This window comes from Peromyscus leucopus, chromosome 22, assembly GCF_004664715.2.
Source record: "Peromyscus leucopus breed LL Stock chromosome 22, UCI_PerLeu_2.1, whole genome shotgun sequence".
NCBI lineage: Eukaryota > Metazoa > Chordata > Mammalia > Rodentia > Cricetidae > Peromyscus > Peromyscus leucopus.
In genome coordinates, this window is record NC_051081.1 from 35,759,063 (window position 1) to 35,778,321 (window position 19,259).

A 19,259-nucleotide genomic window follows, 5' to 3' on the forward strand; every position below is an offset into this window, starting at 1 on the left:
TGCTCCGGCACCAGGCTGGGTCTCATGCCTTCCTGTAGGCCGCATGCCTTGCACAGTGGCTAACATGCAGTAACATACATGTGTGTGGAGCATGCAGCCTGCAGTACTGTGTGTGGAGCATGCAGCCTGCAGTACTGTGTGTGGAGCATGCAGCCTGCAGTACTGTGTGTGGAGCACATACTTCAGTTGCAGTGGTGAGTGAGTGAGGAATATGGCAGAGTCTCCTCAGTGTCTCTGGCAATCCCTGAGTTTATCCCTTGTCTTCCTACATTAATCTTCCTTAAAACTAAAGGTCCAAGGGGCTTCTGATGAACCACACCCACACTAAACACTGAATTCATACACAAAACATTCTTTTCTGGGCTGGAGAGATGGTTCAGTGACTAAGAATACTGGAGGACCCTCGCTTGGTGCCCAGCACCCACATCAGGTGGTTCATAGCCACCCTATAGCTGCAGCCCCAGGGCATCTGATACCCTCTTCAGACCTCCCCAGACAGCATACGCAACACACACATACACGTAAAGAAAAAACAAACCAACATTAAACAAAACATTCTTTTCTAAATAGTCAACTCCATGTAGATTTTATTAACATTTTCCCTCATTCTCTTGGGGTACTGGCAACTAAACCCGGGACCTTACCCAGCTAAGCTGGCCATGAACTTAGCTGTATCCTCAGCCCTGTCCATCCTTCCTTCCTTCCCTCCTTTCTCTTTTTGTCTTTCTTATTTTGAGACAGGGTTTCACTAAGTTGCCCAAGCAGGCCTTGAACTTGTGACCCTTCCTCCTCTTCCTTTCTTTCTTGATCCAGTGTTTTAAGCATGGCGGGTGTGCTCCCACTTCTGAGCCTCCTTGCGCAGATAAGATCTAGAACTGAGTTGGGCGGGGAGACTGAGTTCTGAAGGAATGTGGAGGCTGTCAGCCAGAGTCTGTGTTGAATCTATATTGCACTTGAATTTTTAACTAAAGGAAGCTGAGCTCACTGCTCTACAGGCTGCCATTCCCTTGTCTGTCTCAGACACAAGCGGCCTTCGTGACAAACTCCTGAATTCTTTCCTTAGCATTCTTCTGGCTGTCTCAAGTCTAGCGTCTGTCCCCACACTCCGACAGAATGACTCAGGATTCCTTCATTCCTTCTTGTGCACTCTAATGGCCGCTCCATCAAGTTCTGGTCATTCCATTAACTGGACTGCCACCCTCCTCTGGAACCAGCCCCTCCCTTGGCTCCCGGGACTTGCCCACCTGGCCCGGCCTCCTTGCCTTGGATGACACACCCTAACATTCCTCCAGGACTTAGTCACAGGTCTCGTGCTTACTTTGTCAAATAAAAGTGACAGTGAACACACTTCCCATCCCCCAAGTTCCCTCTTTTCGCTGCTCTCTGACATCCTGTCATCGTCACAGTTCCAAACCAGGGACCACCTTCCCCCAGAACTGCCTGCCTACTGAGCCCCAACTCATCCTTTGCAGGCCAGTGGGGTGCCCGAAAACCAGATGCCCTCTTGTAGTGATGAGGTCCCTGCCGGTTTATGAATGACTTTACATCTTCAGCCAAACAAAAGACTCCTTAAAGGCAAGACCAGGCTGTAAAAGGATGCTGGAGCTACAAGGTGCCTCACTCTGTGAACCCATGAGACAGTGGTTGAAAGTGAGGCTGACTGAAACAGTGGGTTACAGACAGACAGACAGACAGACAGACAGAGGAAACCTCTAGAATTCCTTCTCTTCTCTCACTCAGAGGGTGAAAGCAGAGTGCAAACATCAACGGTCTCTCCCAGTCAGTCTGAGCTGGGTTCAGGAGGCCTGGGCCCAGCTCTGACTTTGCCAGTGGCTGATCATGAACGTGGGCAAATCACTTGAAACCAGAACCTTCCTCATATGCAGAATTGAGTTGGTGACTAAAGCCTGGGGGGGGGGGGAATGCTCTGATCTCCATGAGGGATGCTCCCAGGAGGCATTTCAGGGCCTGGGATGGGCCAGAAGAGAGGTAGGCAGGCCTTCTGGGACCTCACCAGCGTTCACTCTTAAGGTGGGGTCTGTCTCCGTTTGGGACGGACCCTGTAAGGTGGGCAGGGAGGGTGGAGTTGCTGGGTGCGTTGATTGGCTGGACAGAGAATCCGACAACACCGAATCCTACGTTTGTTCTGGACAGCTTTATGGCAGGCAGGCTGGCAGGAGGGCTGGAGGATAAATGAGCAGTCTGTGCTCTGTCAGAAGGGCGAGGGGCCGAAACTGGGAGGATCCAAAGGGGACACTGAAGGGAGGGAGGGAAGGAAGGAAGGAAGAAAACAGAGCAGGGGCTGAGCCTGGGGCCAGAGGAAACATACTGGTCAATCCAGCCACTGTCCCAGATGACCACAGTAAACTTCAGATCAGAAGAGAGGCAGCTCTGCTTTAGTGTGTGTGTTTTTAGTGTGTGTGTTTTTAGTGTGTGTGTGTGTGTGTGTGTGTGTGTGTGTGTGTGTGTGTGTGTGTGTATGTAAAAATCAGAGGATAATTTGGAAGAGTTGGTTCTCTCCTTCCACCACATGGGTCCTAGGGATTGAACTCAGGCTATCAGGCTTTGCCACAAGCACCTTGAGTAACTGAGCCATATTGGAAGTCCAAATGCAGTTTTAAAGGAACATAAAGTAACATGGTTTGTATGTGTCCCCAGAGACACAGACAGGCTTTGGGAACATGGAGAGCCACAAAGGAGATGCGAGACCCAATAGGGCTCTGGAAACAGGAATGTTCTCTTCCCAACGTGTCCCAGCAGCTCCTGCAGCTCCATTCCCTGTCCTTGGGCCATCTGCAATGGGCGGCTCTCTGTTCCCCTGAACATGCTAGGGGGAAAGACGCTCCTGGAATGTGGCCAGGCAGGTCCTTCCCTGGAACCATCCTGAAATCCTTCTGAGTAACCTAGGGAACTGTTGTCTGCTGCTAGAGAAGAGACTTAAGTCTATGCTGAGAATCCCAAGGCTCCATACTGTATGTGTAGCCAGACACCAAGCTGACGTTTCCTCTCTCCCTGTCGTCAGCAGTGAACACAGAAAACCATCTTTCCCAGCTCCACCTCTGCATCTGATCCCTGCATCCTGTTGATACCTCTCTTACCACTTAGCAGCTGTTGTATCCCGGATCCTAAGCCCACACTAACTGAAGGAAGAGAAGGGTACCCAGCTCCCAAGACACCCCTCTGTCTTCCTGCCGAGAGCCTTGGCAACCAGGCAGCAGAGATCCGAAAGACAAGCCCGTCCCTGCCCTCTGCCTGCTGAGGACCCTGAGTCAGGAAGGAAGGAAAGGAGTTGAATAGGTTGAGGATCTCAGAGTTGCTCAGCCCGCAAGGTGATGCAGCCTTTGGTCCTCACAGCAGTGTCTCCCCCTTTCCCTCCAACCAGCCCCACACCCAATATTGTCACAAGTCTGGTTCTTCAGTCATGAAAACCCAAGCCTCTTGCCTGGGCTGTCCAGGCAGGGAGATGCATTTCTTCTGCACACGTTCTCACTGCACCACATTCTCACTGCACCACATTCTCACTGCACCACATTCTCACTGCACCACATCCTCACTGCACCACATTCTCACTGCACCACGTCCTCACTGCACCACGTCCTCACTGCACCACGTCCTCACTGCACCACATTCTCACTGCACCACATTCTCACTGCATCACATTCTCACTGAACACATTCTCACTGCACCAATTCTCACTGCACCACATTCTCACTGCACCACGTCCTCACTGCACCACATTCTCACTGCACCACATTCTCACTGCACCACATTCTCACTGCACCACGTTCTCACTGCACCACGTCCTCACTGAACACATTCTCACTGCAGCACGTTCTCACTGCACCACGTTTTCACTGCACCACATTCTCACTGAACACATTCTCGTTGTACCACATTCTCACTGCACACATCCTCACTGCACCACATTCTCACTGCACCACGTTCTCACTGCACCACGTTCTCACTGCACACAGCCTCACTGCACCACGTTCTCACTGCACACATTCTCACTACACCACATCCTCACTGCACCACGTTCTCACTGCACCACGTTCTCACTGCACCACAGTCTCACTACACCATGTCCTCACTGCACACATTCTCACTGCACCACATTCTCGTTGTACCACACTCTCACTGCACACATCCTCACTGCACCACAGCCTTACTGCACACAGCCTCTCTGCATCACACTCTCTCTGCACCACAGCCTCCAGGAGCCTTGGTTTGATCATGGTTCCATGGAGTTTTATTCACTTAAAAAAGTAATGTTAATGGGGCTGGAGAAATGGCTCAGTGGTTAAGAGCATTTGCTGCTCTCGCAGAGGACCCCAGTTCGGTTCCCAGAACTGACATTGTGACTCACAACAGACTAACTCCAGTTCCAAGGAAACTGACACCGTCTTCCGGTCTCCCTAGCACTAGGCATGCACGTGGTACACAGATTTACACGCAGGCAAACATCCACCCACGTAAAATTTTAAAAGATCTTGTCTTGCCGGTTGGTGGCGCACGCCTTTAATCTCAGCACCCAGGAGGCAGAGCCAGACAGATCTCTGTGAGTTCAAGACCAGTGTGGTCTACAGAGTGAGATCCAGGACAGGCTCCAAAGCTACACAGAGAAACCCTGTCTCGAAAAAACCAAAAATCAAAAAACAAAAGAAGATCTTGTCTCAAAAAAATAAAAAAAAGTAGCCTGGTGTGGTGATACATACCTCTACTGCATTTAATCCCAGCACTCGGGAGGCAGAGGCAGGCAGATCTTGAGTTCGAGGACAGCCTGGTGTATAGAATGAGTTCCAGGACAGCCAAGGGCTACACAGAGAAACCCTGTCTCAGGGGGGGAAAAAAAGCTTTCCAGAGAAAAGCCTTTAGAAGAAATGATTGTCTTTCTCTCTGCCCAGATGGGTCTTACTTTTGTTAAAGGGCTACTTTTAACAATGAGAGCTGTTTCTGAATGCCTAGCTCTCCCTTAACCCAGTGAGTTATGGTCAAATAAAGCAGACTCACTGTGACTCCCCCAAAGACACCTTTCTCTAGACAGTGGCCAGCCCAGGGAAACCTCTGTAAGAATTAAAATCCTGTTCAGCAAGACGGACTCATTACCCAGCTCTGAGACCTCTCACCAGGGCTCACTGGCAGGGAAAGAGCTCTGGGGTTTAGAGTGTTGTGAGGACAGATCCCTGAAGAAGTCCTGGTCCCTGTGGGCCTCTGCCACCATCCAGACCTTGTGCTGGATCTGCCAGAGTGGGTGATGTGTGTCCCCTGGCAGACCCTTAAACCACTCACCTTCCCATCTCTGCTTTGACTAAACCAGGTTTTCACCACTGAGCCTCTGTGTGAGTCAGGTCTTCACTCAGCCATGAGAGGAAGGTGATTGGCTAGGCATGCCAGGGCTTTGTGACCCGCTGGCAGAACCCTCTGTCTCTGCCAGCTCCTGGGAGCCTGGCATCTCTGCTGTCACATACTGCCTCCATGTACCCCCAGAATAGCACGGGTGTGTGAGCCAAACGGGGAAGGAGCAGCAGTTCTGCAGTGTTTCCAGACAGGCAACTTCAGCCCCCTGGGCCTGGCAGGAAGGGGTAGCCCAGGGACAATGGGCATAGCCCCATGTCAGAAGCGGAGAGATTTTGGCAGGCTCCACAGAGTTCTCTCTTCTCAGGTCCCACAGCCTCTGTTCCAGCTTTCCTTCAAGGTAGGATGCCATCTGAAAGCAGGCATATGGAACTGGGCCTGGAGGTGCACACCTTTAATCCCAGCATTTGGGAGGCAGAGGCAGGTGAATCTCTGAGAGTTCAAAGCCAGCCTGGTCTACAGAGGGAGTTCCAGGCCAGCTAGGACTATATAGTGAGACCCTGTCTCAACAACACCAACAAAAGGCAGCTATATGGGGAAACTTGGAGTTGGGAAGGGATGTGTCAGAGGCCCTGACGGCTATCCCAGGCGGAAGGGCAGAGAACAGGGCGGTTTTGAGGTGTCTTCTAGACCACTGTTCGGATCTCTGAAACCTAACAGTAGCTGTGTGCCAGGTGCCTGCTCTGAACTGAATGCTCTTGGACTCTTGTCTTCCTAGTGATATTGGTGATGCTTAGCAAATACTGGGCACCAGGCTTTGTATGTGCCCGGTATATACACAGTTCACTTAGCCCTCAACACCTCCATCTGGTGGAACCATCCGTTTTTGGTTTTTTAGGTTTGGTTTTTTTTTTTTTTTTTTTTTTTTTTTTTTGGTTTTTCGAGACAGGGTTTCTCTGTGTAGCTTTGCGCCTTTCCTGGAACTCGCTTTGGAGACCAGGCTGGCCTCGAACTCACAGAGATCCACCTGCCTCTGCCTCCCGAGTGCTGGGATTAAAGGCGTGCGCCACCACCGCCTGGCTTGGAACCACCAGTTTTATAAATAAGGAAAAGTGAGGCCTAAAATAGAATAGGACATGGAGGAGACTGGACTAGAACCCAGGTGGTCTGACTAGAGATCCAGGACTCTTTCAACAAAGTTTTTGGAGCTGACATGATGGGATGTCAGTCCCAAACTGTGGGGATAGAAGCTGTGTGTAGTTCATGGCTACACTGAGCAGAGGTCATGGGCTGGGACCTGCAGAGACTTCTCCAGAACCATCCAGAACAAAGCTGAAGCTGAGAGAAAGGAATTCCTAGAGATTAGAGAAGACTGGAGCCCCTGGCTTGTCCTTGAGACATAGGTAGAAGGTAGATGTGGACTAAAGATTTGAAGCCAATGAAATGGAGTTAGGATGGTGGGGTCGTTGAACATTAGAATGTGAGGTCCGAGAGGTCTTTAGACATACTGTCTTTTCAATTTGGGGGTGGGAGCACCAGCAGGGGAGACCAGGGTATCTGAGAAGGAACTGGGGTTTCTACAGAAACCCTTTAAAAGAATTGCCAGGCAGTGGTGGCACACGCCTTTAATCCCAGCACTCGGGAGGCAGAGCGAGGCGGATCTCTGTGAGTTCGAGGCCAGCCTGGTCTACAGAGTGAGTTCCAGGAAAGGCACCAAAACTACACAGAGAAACCCTGTCTCGAAAAACCAAAAAAAAAAAAAAAAAAAAAAAAGAATGATTTATTTGCGTGCATGCACGACAGTCCATGTGTGGAAGTCGGGAGATAACTTCATTTTTTTCTACCATGTGGGTCCCAGGGATCAATAAAACTCAGGTTATCATGTGTGGCAGCAAGGGCCTTTACCCACTGAACCGCTCACCAGCCCTCTAGAAACCCTTCTGACCAGAGGATTTCAAGATTTGCTCTTGGTAGCCATTTTTCAAGGCCTCGGCCAGCAGAATAAGCAGCAGGTCCCTCCTATCCAGAGCGGTGAGCACCCATATCCTGACGACCCTGGCTCAGGTAATGACTTAACAAAGTCACAGAATTATACCTGCTGGCACTTTCCTTTCTGACCCTAGAGCTAGTAACAGGAGTCAAGGCCCTGGAAAGCAGGCTTGTCCCAAGACCACATCCTGATCAGACCCTAGAGTCCCTAGCTAACCTGGCAGGAAAGGTGCTATAACCCAATCAGAGGATGTTTCTCTGGACAGTCACTTGGTGATCAGAATGATGGTGGGACAGATGAGGCCATTAGATGACCTGCTGGTGTAGCTCCAGGGAGGTTACCTGCCACCCTCTTCCAGGAGTCAAAAAGCTCTTGGTGACAAGTGTGTTACCTTTACAGGTTTTTGCAGACTGTGACTCTGCCACCATTCAGGCAGCTATCCCAGTGGGAACCAGATGTTTGGGCCAGTACTTTATACACCTTTGCCCTAGCAGCTGGCTTCTCAGCTCAAATCACAAGCTGGACCAGTTGATGGCTTTAACATGTGGCTTTAGGAGAAGGGAAAGCTGGACTCAGCCCAGAATCTCCGAGTGTAGCCCACGCTAGGCCACTTCAGCTGACCTGGCTGTGAGGGGACAGGCGTCCCATCCTATCTGTTTCTATGTTGTTACCAGATTTGGGTGGAAATTGGCTTTCTTTAGGGGGAAAGGAAGCTCAGATCCAAGTTACAGGATCTCTCTCTCTCTCTCTCTCTCTCTCTCTCTCTCTCTCTCTCTCTCTCTGAACTGAACTAGGGAGGGGGCCTTGGCTGGGAGAGGCAGTTCAAGGACCTGGGTGCCACCTGCTGGCATGTCTCTTTCCATGCCCAGGGCCAGACTCAGGTCAGGAAAACTAAAAGGGAACCAGTTCCCCCACCGCACCCCAGTCTAACAAGGGATAAAAAGGCTGACTTCTTCATGGTGCTATGGGAGTTGTATAGAAGATCCCCATAGGACCTGTCAGATGAGACTCCTGAACCAAGATGGACCCAGCCAGGGCAAAGAGCACCCCACTTGCAGGAAGCACTCTGGTTCTGGTATTGCTCCCACAAAAGCCAGTGGGGGAGATGGCGTGATTGGTTACTTGGCCCTTAAAGGAGCTGGGTTTTTGTTGTTGTATTGCTCTGTGTGGTGTTGTTTTTCAGACCTTTCCTTACAAGTGCCACCTCTCGAGGACCCTAGATTCACACTCCTGAGAAGTCTGGGAAATGCTCCCCCATCACTGGGCACGGACAGTACAGAAGGTGTCTGACCAAGCTGAGGAGACCTGGGCATTTTTCAAGTAGTCATGTAGCTCTTGGTGACCCCTGAGAGCCACTGTATCCTCAACTCTAGGGAAACTAGAGATTTTTCTTGATGCCAGGGAAGAGGGGGCTAACATTTTCCCTCAAGAGAGGTAGCAAAAATAAATAAATCTCCCTGCCCCAGCCGATGCCATTGATAAGATGAGGGCCGTGGTTCTCAGACCTGGCGGCTATACAGCAGAATCACCTGGGTTTGTTTTGTTTTTTTAATGTGTGTGTATAGATGGATGGATGGATGGATGGACAGGTGGATGATGGATGGATGGATGGATGGATGGATGGACAGGTAGATGATGGATGAATGGATGATGGATGAATGGACAGGTGGATGATGGGTGGATGGATGGATAGATGATGGATGGATGGATGGATGGATGGATGGATGGATGGATGGAGAGACACAGACAGATGGTATGTATATATAACACAAACACACACATAGGCACATGTACACACATGCTTGACTTCTCCTAGTATGGAGCTTCTGGAAAGCATGGAATGGGCCTAAACCTTCAGCAAGTTCCACAGATGCCCAGAAAGGCCTCCTTCAGGCTAGGAAGCCCTTTGAAGGTCATGGACTGCGGAGTGGAGTAGAGGACCATTGCCTCTGCTTATGTGAATGATCAGCTTTCGAAAGTCTTACCCTTAACACAGAATAAAATCCCTAATTTGCCTGAAGAATTCCCAGGGCAAAACTAAGAACAAGAACTGCCCCACAAACCCAGACCCTTTCAGGGTGTCTCAGAGTGTCAGTGGACCAGAGTCGTCCTTGCTAATGAGCTCAGGGACCTCCTAGAGAAATGAGCCCCATATAGGAAAGATTCATTTTGACAGCCACCAGAATGGCTTACGCCCACTACACCCAGCCCAGTAGACCACACCCAGAATCTGACCATCCTCATATGTGGGTCCATTCGGTCCACCTCTCTGAGTTACATGCCTTTCCTGACTTCCTGTAGTGCTTCTGTTTTTACCACACATGAGGGCATTTGGTTCTGCTCTTTATCTCCCTGAACCCTTGCAGTCCATAGCATATGGGAATAAAATGTCATCCTTGACTCTTTCTCATTCTGCCTCTTGAAAAACGTATCTATCCAAGCTGTCCACCACCCCTGCCGGTACTTCAGGGGAGTCCCTTGGTGATTCAGAAACTCCTGACTCCAGCCTCCACCATTCCCTTCTACCAGTGTGGTTAGGCCGTTACTGCTCACCAAGAACGAGCATGGAATCCAGAGGTAGATCACACAGCCTGGCCCTGAGGCGCTCCGTCAAATAGAAGGGGTAAGGCCCACTGATGATTCTGTGGGCGCAAGGATGCCGCCATTGTTAGCTTTGCCCAGGGTTCCATGGGGTCCCGTAGTGAGCGTCTAAGAAAGTTCTCTGTAGAGGATGCTGACACCAGCCCCGAGGAGTGGAGCTGGGGACCCGTGCCAGAAAGTGATGGGAGACACGGAGAACGGGTGTGAGAAGGTGTCAGTCCATCCTTCCTTCAGCAGCTTTCCTAAGCGGCAGACCATGTTTCCAGGCACTTCCAGCAGGGAAGCCAGGCATAGAAACATGTCTAGTGGTGAGTTTGGGGGTCAGGTACAGGGCAGCGGGCTCAAACCCAGTCAGAATTATCCTGGGAAACCTCTGAAATTGCCAGGTCCTGAGTCTTTAAAAAGTCCCAAGATAATAATTTTTGTTTTTCTTGGCTTCGGAGCCCCACTTGGGCTCCCTTGCCCCAGACAATCAAGGACAGGGTTTATTTTAAAAGAGGAAGAGCTAGGAGCAAATAACAGGATTGTTCTATGCCAAAAGAAACGTCCACTTAAGTGAAAGATGCACGCCATGAGGATCTGTGAGATAGTGATGGGTAGGGTCGGGGATGGAAGCGTGAGGGGAGCCAGCCCAGACAAAGCTGAGCCGAGCCCTGTTTTACATCTGTCACATCTGCCTGGCCTGGAGTGCGTGGCCTCATCAAAGTCAGATTCTGATTCAGCAGGTCTAGCTAGGTCTCTCTAGTGAAGAGTATTTCTCCAGGTTTACTGTGAAGGAAGCTGATCCCAGGCATGTGCGACCACATCTGGTTTTTATGCAGATCCAACCCAGGGCTTCATGGGTGCAAGACAAACACTCTACCACTGAGCTCCATCTCTAGCTCTGGAAATGATGTTTGAGTGGGACCCCCTTTCTATCACCTGTGCTACTTCTAAACAGACCCTGTCTCTCTGACCTTCCCTCTAAATTCACCCAGCCAGGAGCCGGAGGTAGCTCTTTACTCACTCTGTCTTTGGCAATCTGTCCCCAATCCCAAAGTCTGTTCTTTACTCTCCAATGGTTCACAACATGTCATCCCTGGCCCCACAGCATTTGGGCTGTGTGGTCACCATCCCACTAGAAATGCTAGTCCTTGCACATCAGTACATATCAAGTGGCTGTGGGAGGGGGTTGGCTGCCTACAGGGAACTAGGAATTGGGATGGCATTGTCTTCCTTCACAAAGACACTGCACATTAAACCTAGAAAAACAGCCAGGGATGGCAGCACACGTCTTTAATCCCAACACTGGGGAGGCAGAGGCAGGTGGATATCTGTGAGTTCGAGACCAACCTGGTCAATAGAGCTGATTCCAGGACAGCCAGGGCTACACAGAGAAACCCTGTCTCGAAAAACAAACTAACAAAAAAGCCTGGAAACATACTCTTTATTCCAGAAAGAGGAACTTTCCAGTTCTTGGGACATGTAATGCGTTTATCTCACTTGTTTCTCCATTTCTGATGAAGACCAAGGTATAAAAAATCCTCGGCCCGCGGCCGAGGGAGCGAGGTGCAAGGGCCGCAGGCCACAGAAGCGAGCTCCGGGATGGCAGCTAGGAGATCGGAACGCCTTTGATGCCAGAAGCCGCTGGCTGGAGACACTGACAACCCAGCCCCTCCGGGAGTCTCAGGCTGTGGCTCAGACCCTAAGGCCAGCAAGTTGTGGGGCAACAGGAAGACAGCCCTCCAACCCAAGCCTGCACCCCCCATTCCAAGATGCTCAACAATGCCGAGAGTGGAGACTGGTTTAACTGAGCAACGAGAGCACCAGGAGCGGAGGTGCAGAGAGACTGTCTGCACTTGAACTCAAATCAGAACGTTCAGATTTTCCAGCCCCACAACAGCTGAGTTAAGGAAGTAGGAATCACGGATGCTGGGAGACATAGTTCAGTGGTAGAGTGCTTGCCCAGCCCCGGGGGAAGTCTAGGCTCCAGTGTCAGTACTGACCGAGGAGGAAGACAGCATCGGAGGAAGGGCGGGGCCAGGATGATGCTGGAGCGCTACAAGGCAGACTGGAACAGATGTCACTTGAGCCTCAGGACCTAAGAAAGGGAAGAGCGAAGGAGCGAGCTTTGTTCTGGCTAGTCTTACACAGGACCAGGTGGGACCACCCACAAGCCGTGTGTAGTTTTGAACGGTGCCAGCTAGGTTTTGTACATCTCCTCCTCTTTGCAGAAAATTTGAAGAAGTTTCCAAGAACGTGTACACCGAAACCTACCGACTCTGTGCAGTTTCTGCTCTGTTTGGCTGTGAATTGCTATGGCTAGGACTTTGAATGGCTGTGGGGCGGGGTTATTTAACTTGGGCATCTGAATGTGGCTCTTCTCTAGTTCTCCAGCAGCGGGCTGGTGGATGAGAAAGCAAGCATTGACTAGATTCCGTGGAGTCAGGAGACAGGAAGCAGGTTTCTAGGTCCAAGGTGTTGACCTAATTTTGGATCATGTTTTCAGCCTGGCTGACCTAATTCTGCATTATTTTCATCGAATGACTTGATTGTTTTTTTAAAAAAAAAAAAAAAAAAAAAAAAAAAAATCCTCCCCTCTGTTGTTAGCAACGACAAAGCACAGCTGATACCTGACTGCTGTGTGGGGTGGTGGGTAGCGGGGTGCTCGTGCCTGCCCCCTAGAGGGCCCTGAACGCCTCTGCTCAGCACCATCTTTATGAGTGGAGGAACATTTTGGCCCAGGGTGCCATGACCCCCCCCCCCCCGCAAAAAAAACTTGAGGAGTCCCAAGTGGTGTATGCAAAGAGTCCTAGGCCTTAAATACTGAGCGCTAACTCACAGATGTTTCCAACATTACCACTGCTGAACCGTTCAAGTTTGCGAGGCAAATACATCCTTGGGCACCTTATTAACCACTGCTGGCTGGACGTTGGGCTGTGGGTGTCCAGGCCTGCTGTTAGATAAATTCAGGGGTGTCGGAATGGACGTGGGAGGAGGACTGGAGGACGGAAGGCGTTGTGGGAGGTTCCTGGTAGCTGTGGCTGCCAGAAATGATGAGATCAGTCAGAGGGAAGAGCCTGGACCACTGAGGAGGGGAAGCTGAGGAATGAGGCATACCGGAAGATGGCCGAAGAGAGAGTTGATGGCCTAGGGGACCTCACAGGTTTATAATGAGAATGATTCAGGCCTGGTGCTTACAGTCTCTGCACCTATAAATACCGAAAGATGTTTTATGGGACAGTTCTGGAAAAATGGAAGTTAGCTGCCTCTGGGTCATCCAGCAGACCACTGGCCACAAGAACAGGGCCTGTAAAAGCAGAGGGAAAGCAATGGTTAATTGGCTTTAGAACATAAATCTGGTCAGGTTACTGTCTGTTTAAAAATCTCCTAGTGACTTCTCATTGACTAAATAGAATTTCCCCAGGGGTAAACAAAACCCTTCCAAATCTGTCCCTGCTAATCTCATTGCATCATGCCCCAACACAGAAGCCTATGCCCCGGGCCTGCCTAGCAACTCAGAGCTCTTGAAATGAGCCGTGGCTTTGTTCTGGCCAGGTCTCGGGCTACTGGGCCCCTTCACCCCATTCCTTGCTCTGTCCAGAAAATCCCTACTCTCCCCATCTCTGCTCTGAGCCTTCACAACCCTGCCAAGGCAAAGATACCCCCCTCTTTCTCTCTCCCTCTGTCTGTCTCTGTGTGTGTCTGTGTCTCTGTCTCTCTGTCTCTCTCTCTCTCTGTGTCTCTGTCTGTCTGTCTGTCTGTCTCTCTCTCTCTCTCTCTCTCTCTCTCTCACACACACACACACACACACACACACGTTTTGCCATCCTTGAACTTCACTGTGTTCATCAGCTGCTCATCTCACTGTGCAGAGATTTGCCTGTCTCCTGAAGGTAGAAACTTAGTTAACTTTGTATCACTCACTGGCTCCTAGAGCATGCCTAGGTATATAGACACTAGTTAATGTGTCTGAGGAATGAACATAGACCTATTCTCTACAGGAATTGCAATACTGGTATGAAGAGAACGCTTCTTATGTCCCCAGGACCCAACCAGGCTGGAGAAGAGCTCAAAGGCCTCATGCTGACATCATCTCTTTTCTCTCTTGGCAGCTGGGGTATGGCCGTCAATGTGTACTCCACATCTGTGACCAGTGAGAACCTGAGTCGCCATGATATGCTTGCGTGGGTCAATGACTCCCTGCACCTCAACTATACAAAGATAGAACAGCTCTGTTCAGGTAGGCGGCTACCCCGGGGTGGCCCAAGGGAGAGGCTGGGAAGGCGGGAAAGACTCACGTGGCTTGCGATCAACAGGAAGAGGAAGGGCAGGAAGAGCATGTGATACTCCAGTGCTTAGAGTTGAAACCGGGAAACAGAGGCTAGAAAAGTGGAGAGCAGGTGGGGCATTCCTGGGTGACCAGAGCCAGGACAGACAGTGGAGCCACGAGTCAACAGCATGGGGTCCCATGGAGCCACTCTGGGTCCAGCTCTTTGTTCTCTGCTGCTGCAGCCCTTTGGGTACCAGTGTTCCCATCCAGACAGAGAGAGGCATCACCTGTCTGTGTCAGGTAGCCATAAGGCTAACCTATGGACTGAAGGGCTTGGCACTGGTACATGGTTTGGATCAATAAGTGGTCCTTTGGGGGCTGGGCAGGCAGCTCAGTGGTACAGTGCCTGTTCCAAATTTGCAAGGCCCTGGGTTCAATCCTTAGCACCACCATCAGGTAAATACGTAAATCGTAATCATGGATACTCTTGTAAAGCCAAGGGGAACCTAACCATATCTAACATGACCGTTGGACTGCACTGGCCCTCGCTGTAGGACACAGGGAGAGGGACCAGGCTTTGGGGGGCAGAGCAGCAGGGGCTCTGGGTGGTAGCTGAATGCCCTGCGTCAGCCATGCCTCCTCACAGGGGCAGCCTACTGCCAGTTCATGGATATGCTCTTCCCTGGGTGTGTGCACTTGAGGAAGGTCAAGTTCCAGGCCAAGCTAGAACACGAGTACATCCACAACTTCAAGGTGCTGCAAGCAGCGTTCAAGAAGATGGGTGTCGATAAAGTAGGTGTCTGGACCCCCGGGGTCCATGAGGAGCTGTGTATCCCTGGGGAAGAAGAAGACCCACCAGCCAGGGTGACAAGGGCTACTCGGTTCATTCCACCACATGTCTTTCCACCCCTGACCTCCCAAAGGGGATGCTGTCCATCCAGCTCAAGGCACAGTGAATGCACTTAACCCCCGGTCCCACTGAGTCAGCACTTCCCTTCCTTTCTCCTCTGTGGACCCGCCCCACTCTGGATGTTAAGGCTCTGTGTATTACCCCTGCCATGTCTCTCCAGAGGCCCCCCCAACACATCAGCTGACCGTCCTGCCTGTGTGGATCCTGAGCCTCCCACACAATGACTCCTGTGCCTGTGGGAAAGGAATGTCCCGAGTTCCTCCCTGGTGGGGCCTGCCAGCCTGCTTGTCTACTCTGGTGCCAGGGGAGGGGGTGCAGACGGAGAAGGTAGACGTGGTTGTAGTCTAGGGGCTGGCTTCCCTGTACTCACAGCGGAAGGCAGTCCTACCCAGCAGGTGGTTAAAACGATCTGCTTCTGTGGTCTATTTCAGATCATTCCTGTAGAGAAATTAGTAAAAGGAAAATTCCAAGATAATTTTGAGTTTATTCAGTGGTTTAAGAAATTCTTTGACGCAAACTATGATGGAAAGGATTACAACCCTCTGCTGGCGCGGCAGGGCCAGGACGTAGCGCCACCTCCTAACCCAGGTGATCAGATCTTCAACAAATCCAAGAAACTCATTGGCACAGCAGGTAACATGCCCAAGCTGGTGGAGGGAGTTTGGGGGGCTGGGCCGGCAGGGCTACCCAGCCAGGAGTGCCCCCTAGGATACCGGCCCAGCCCCGCCAGCCTGGAGGAGACTGTTATCACGGAGTTCAGATGGCATCACCTGCTGCTTACCTAGATGGGGAGTCCTATTTTGGGGTGAGAGGGCTCCCAAAGTTGTTCTAAGAGGGGAGCCACCCGCACCAGGAATGGGAGCAGCTCACTGAGACCCAGGATGCTGTGTCTTAACATGAACTAGCTTGTTTGCCTCAAGCTGGATGGGTCCACTATCCAGAGCTGAGCTCTCCAGATCACTACCCAGGCTGAGCCCCTGGAGCCAGGATCCAAGCCCCTCATGGATCCCCACCCACTGGATACTCAAAAGCAAGAGTTTGCCAAGCTCGATCCTGCCTTTTATCTCTTCCAAAATCCCGTCGCCCAGAGACGCGTTTCTAGAAAGGACCCCTTGCTGGGTTCCTGGGAACAGTGAGAGAAGCAGTCAGGCCTGTGGGGACAGCAGGGCTGTGGCCAGAGAGGGGAGCAGCTGCCTCCGCATCTGACCCGTCATAGCAGAGCCACCTCCCCTTTGCGCTGCTGTCTGCCGGGGCCGTCCCCACCCAGCCGCTTGCTTTGCATTAGAAGCTGTCTAGGGAGGCGCCCGTCGCTAAAGAGCAAGCAGCCACAGCATGCAGGCGGTGCGGGGGAGGAGCCTGAGTCGTCCACCACGGCGCAGATACCAGTCCAGCCCAGCAGGGGGAAGCAGAGCCCAACCTGAGAGGGAGCTGGAGGGGTGGGGCGGAGTTTCACTGAGGGTGGCTTTGGCTTCTGCTAGGACAGACTGCATCAACTGCTCTCCTGGGTCTCATCTGTCAGTACGGAAGGCCCTGAACCCTCCCAGCTCCACTTCATCAAATTCACCATCCCACCAGTGTCCTGCATCCCTCCCTCAGGCCGGCTTCCTTCAGGTCCCGGGACTGAGATGGCCTTTCCTTTAGCTTCCCGCGGCGCTGACGCTCCCAGGCTTGCCCAAGGGCTGTCCAGTTGCTGTAATGTCACATGTGGCCGAGGCTTGAGGCCTAGATGTAGCTGCTCTTCGTGAGGGAGAGTGCCTGCCTGTTGCATGGTCTGCATTCCAGGCTCTCTTGTGCTGTGTCGCCTCTTCTGACTCTTGTCCTCTGGACAGTTCCACAGAGGACGTCCCCCACAGGCCCCAAGAACATGCAGACCTCTGGCCGACTCAGCAACGTGGCCCCACCCTGCATCCTTCGGAAGAATCCCCCATCAGCCCGAAACGGTGGTCATGAGGCTGATGCCCAGATTCTCGAGCTCAACCAGCAAGTGAGTGAGATGGGAAAGGGTCGTTGATCCTGGGGACAAGAGGAAGGCGGGCAGAAGCATCAGAGGCAGGAACATCTGGCATAAACATTTCTTTCTGCCTAAGCAGCTGCTGGACTTGAAGCTGACGGTGGATGGGCTGGAGAAAGAGCGAGACTTCTATTTCAGCAAACTGCGTGACATCGAGCTGATCTGCCAGGAGCATGAAAGTGAAAACAGCCCCGTCATCTCGGGCATCATTGGCATTCTCTACGCCACTGAGGTGAGCCCCTCTTCACCTCCCTCCCACTACTCTGCCAAGACCGGAAAGCAGGCTAGCCCTCTGCACCTGAGGCCACGCTGCCCAGCCCTCGTTTCTAGACCGTGTGTGGAGCCCGATCCCTCAGCCTGGCCACCTGGCTCATTTCTCTCTCCTCCCTTCCAGGAGGGATTTGCACCCCCTGAGGACGACGAGATTGAAGAACACCAACCAGAAGACCAGGACGAGTACTGAGGGCAGCACAGCGCCAGCCCTGACTGACTGTGGCTTCCCTGCCCCCTTCCCTCCGCCCAGCCCACATTATAAGTCCTTTCCTGCCAGCCAGCCAGCCAGCCGGGTGCTTTGTGTCGGTGCCACAGCACTGGGGAGCCGGGCAAGCGGGTTTGGGAGGTGGGGGCTGGTGAGAGGACAAGGCCCTGTCGGGTCCCTCAAGTGGCACTGGCCCAGGGGACATCCGGGACCCCTGTCCACTCCCCACTCCTATTTATTTCCGTTGTCTCTGTGCTGTGTTGGCCAACACTTTCCGGGGCGCTGCTGTCACCCACAAGCCAGCCACCTGCCCCCGACAGCCCGCAGCTGTGTATTTGACAAAGTCACCGGTATATTTTTACTTACTGGATGATGTCCTTGCACTTTACCTGCTCCTGTCCAGGTCTGACAGCAGGGCTCGGGGCAGTCCCCCTGGCTTGGCTCCCCTTCCCTCTAGCCGAGACTGGGGCAGGACTCACCAGTTCTTATTTATTTTGTCTTTTGACTTCTCTCGCAGTAGTTGGAGGGAAGGCTGATGTGAGGAAGGGGTGGGGGGCTGAAGAGGCAGTGCTGTGAGTCCAGGGATCAGGGAGAGAGAAGGGAGCATGTGAGGGATAGAACTGACCTCCTGGCACTGGGCTCACCCACCCCAGGCCCCTGCCTCTGCACCGAAGCCCAGCACTGCCCCGAGGCTTCCTATCCCCTCCTCCTGCAGCCTGGTTATACCACACAGACTCTGCCCGGCCCCCATTGTCTGTCTGTCCCCCATTCTCCCGCCTCCCGACCTTTGCCCCTTGGGCACTAGCCTGCATATGTGTTCACTTTTATTTAAATAAATTTGTGTGGTAAAAGTCCTTGCCATGTTTCCCTCGACTAAGCCAGAGCCAGGGATCAGAGCACATTGCCTTCTGTCCTCTTCCCTCTCCTGAGGGGACAGCCATGCAGCGCAGCCTCACATTATCAGAAGCCACCACTGGCACTAGGCTCTGACCTAGACCCAACTCCCAAGGCTGGTGACTGCTCTTAAGGCAGGTTTTATGTGACTTTTTCAGGGAGATATAAGATTGCCTCCCAAAATGGGATGGCACCAACAGGCCTAAAAATGACTTGTTCAAGTTGATGAGTAACATGAGTTACTCATGTTGTTGTTGTTATTATTATTATTATTATTATTATTATTATTATTATTATTATTATTCTCATATTAGCTTGATAAGTAACATGAGTTTATTAGGGATTCCTTACAGGCCAGTGGATGACAAAAAATACCTCTCTACACACAACCCTACTGTAGGTGGAGCTTTTTGTCAGGACCTCCGGCTGCTCAAATAACCACACAGAGACTTATTATTAATTATAAATGCTTGGCCAATAGCTTAGACTTGTTACTGACTAGCTCTTTCAACTTAATCCATATTTATTATCTATGCTGTACTACATGGTGGTACTTTTTTTAGCACAGCATATCATCTCCTGTTTCCTTTGCATCTCTACCCTCCTTCTTCCCAGCGTTCCTTAAGTCTGGCTCTCCCGCCTAACTTCTTTCTGCCTAGCTATTGGCCAGTTGGCTCTTTATTAAACCAATGAGAGCAAAACATCTTCACAGTGTACAAAAGAATTATTCTATAACATTTCCCCCTTTTGTCTAATTAAAAAGGAAGGCTTTAACACAGTAAAGTTATATACAACAAAAACAGTTATCAAATAAGAATTAGTTACAAT

The 19,259-nt window shown here is 51.5% G+C and overlaps 1 protein-coding gene across 3 annotated transcripts in view; it reads left to right on the forward strand.

Moving 5' to 3' along the window:
• The window catches only part of Mapre3 (microtubule associated protein RP/EB family member 3), a 51,804-nt gene extending 33,413 nt beyond the window's left edge, over nt 1–18,391 (forward strand). The window contains exons 1-7 of one of the 3 annotated variants that reach the window (XM_037198078.1): nt 5,449–5,695; nt 13,981–14,108; nt 14,785–14,930; nt 15,480–15,681; nt 16,878–17,032; nt 17,139–17,291; nt 17,454–18,391. In XM_037198078.1, coding sequence (XP_037053973.1) covers nt 13,988–14,108; nt 14,785–14,930; nt 15,480–15,681; nt 16,878–17,032; nt 17,139–17,291; nt 17,454–17,522 — 846 coding nt within the window. In that variant the 5' untranslated portion in view covers nt 5,449–5,695; nt 13,981–13,987 and the 3' untranslated portion in view covers nt 17,523–18,391. Of the gene's footprint in view, nt 1–5,448; nt 5,696–13,980; nt 14,109–14,784; nt 14,931–15,479; nt 15,682–16,877; nt 17,033–17,138; nt 17,292–17,453 lie in introns of those variants that run through there. The other 2 variants (XM_028874452.2, XM_028874463.2) reach the window with 2 other exon arrangements.
• The last annotated feature ends 868 nt before the right edge of the window (nt 18,392–19,259 follow it).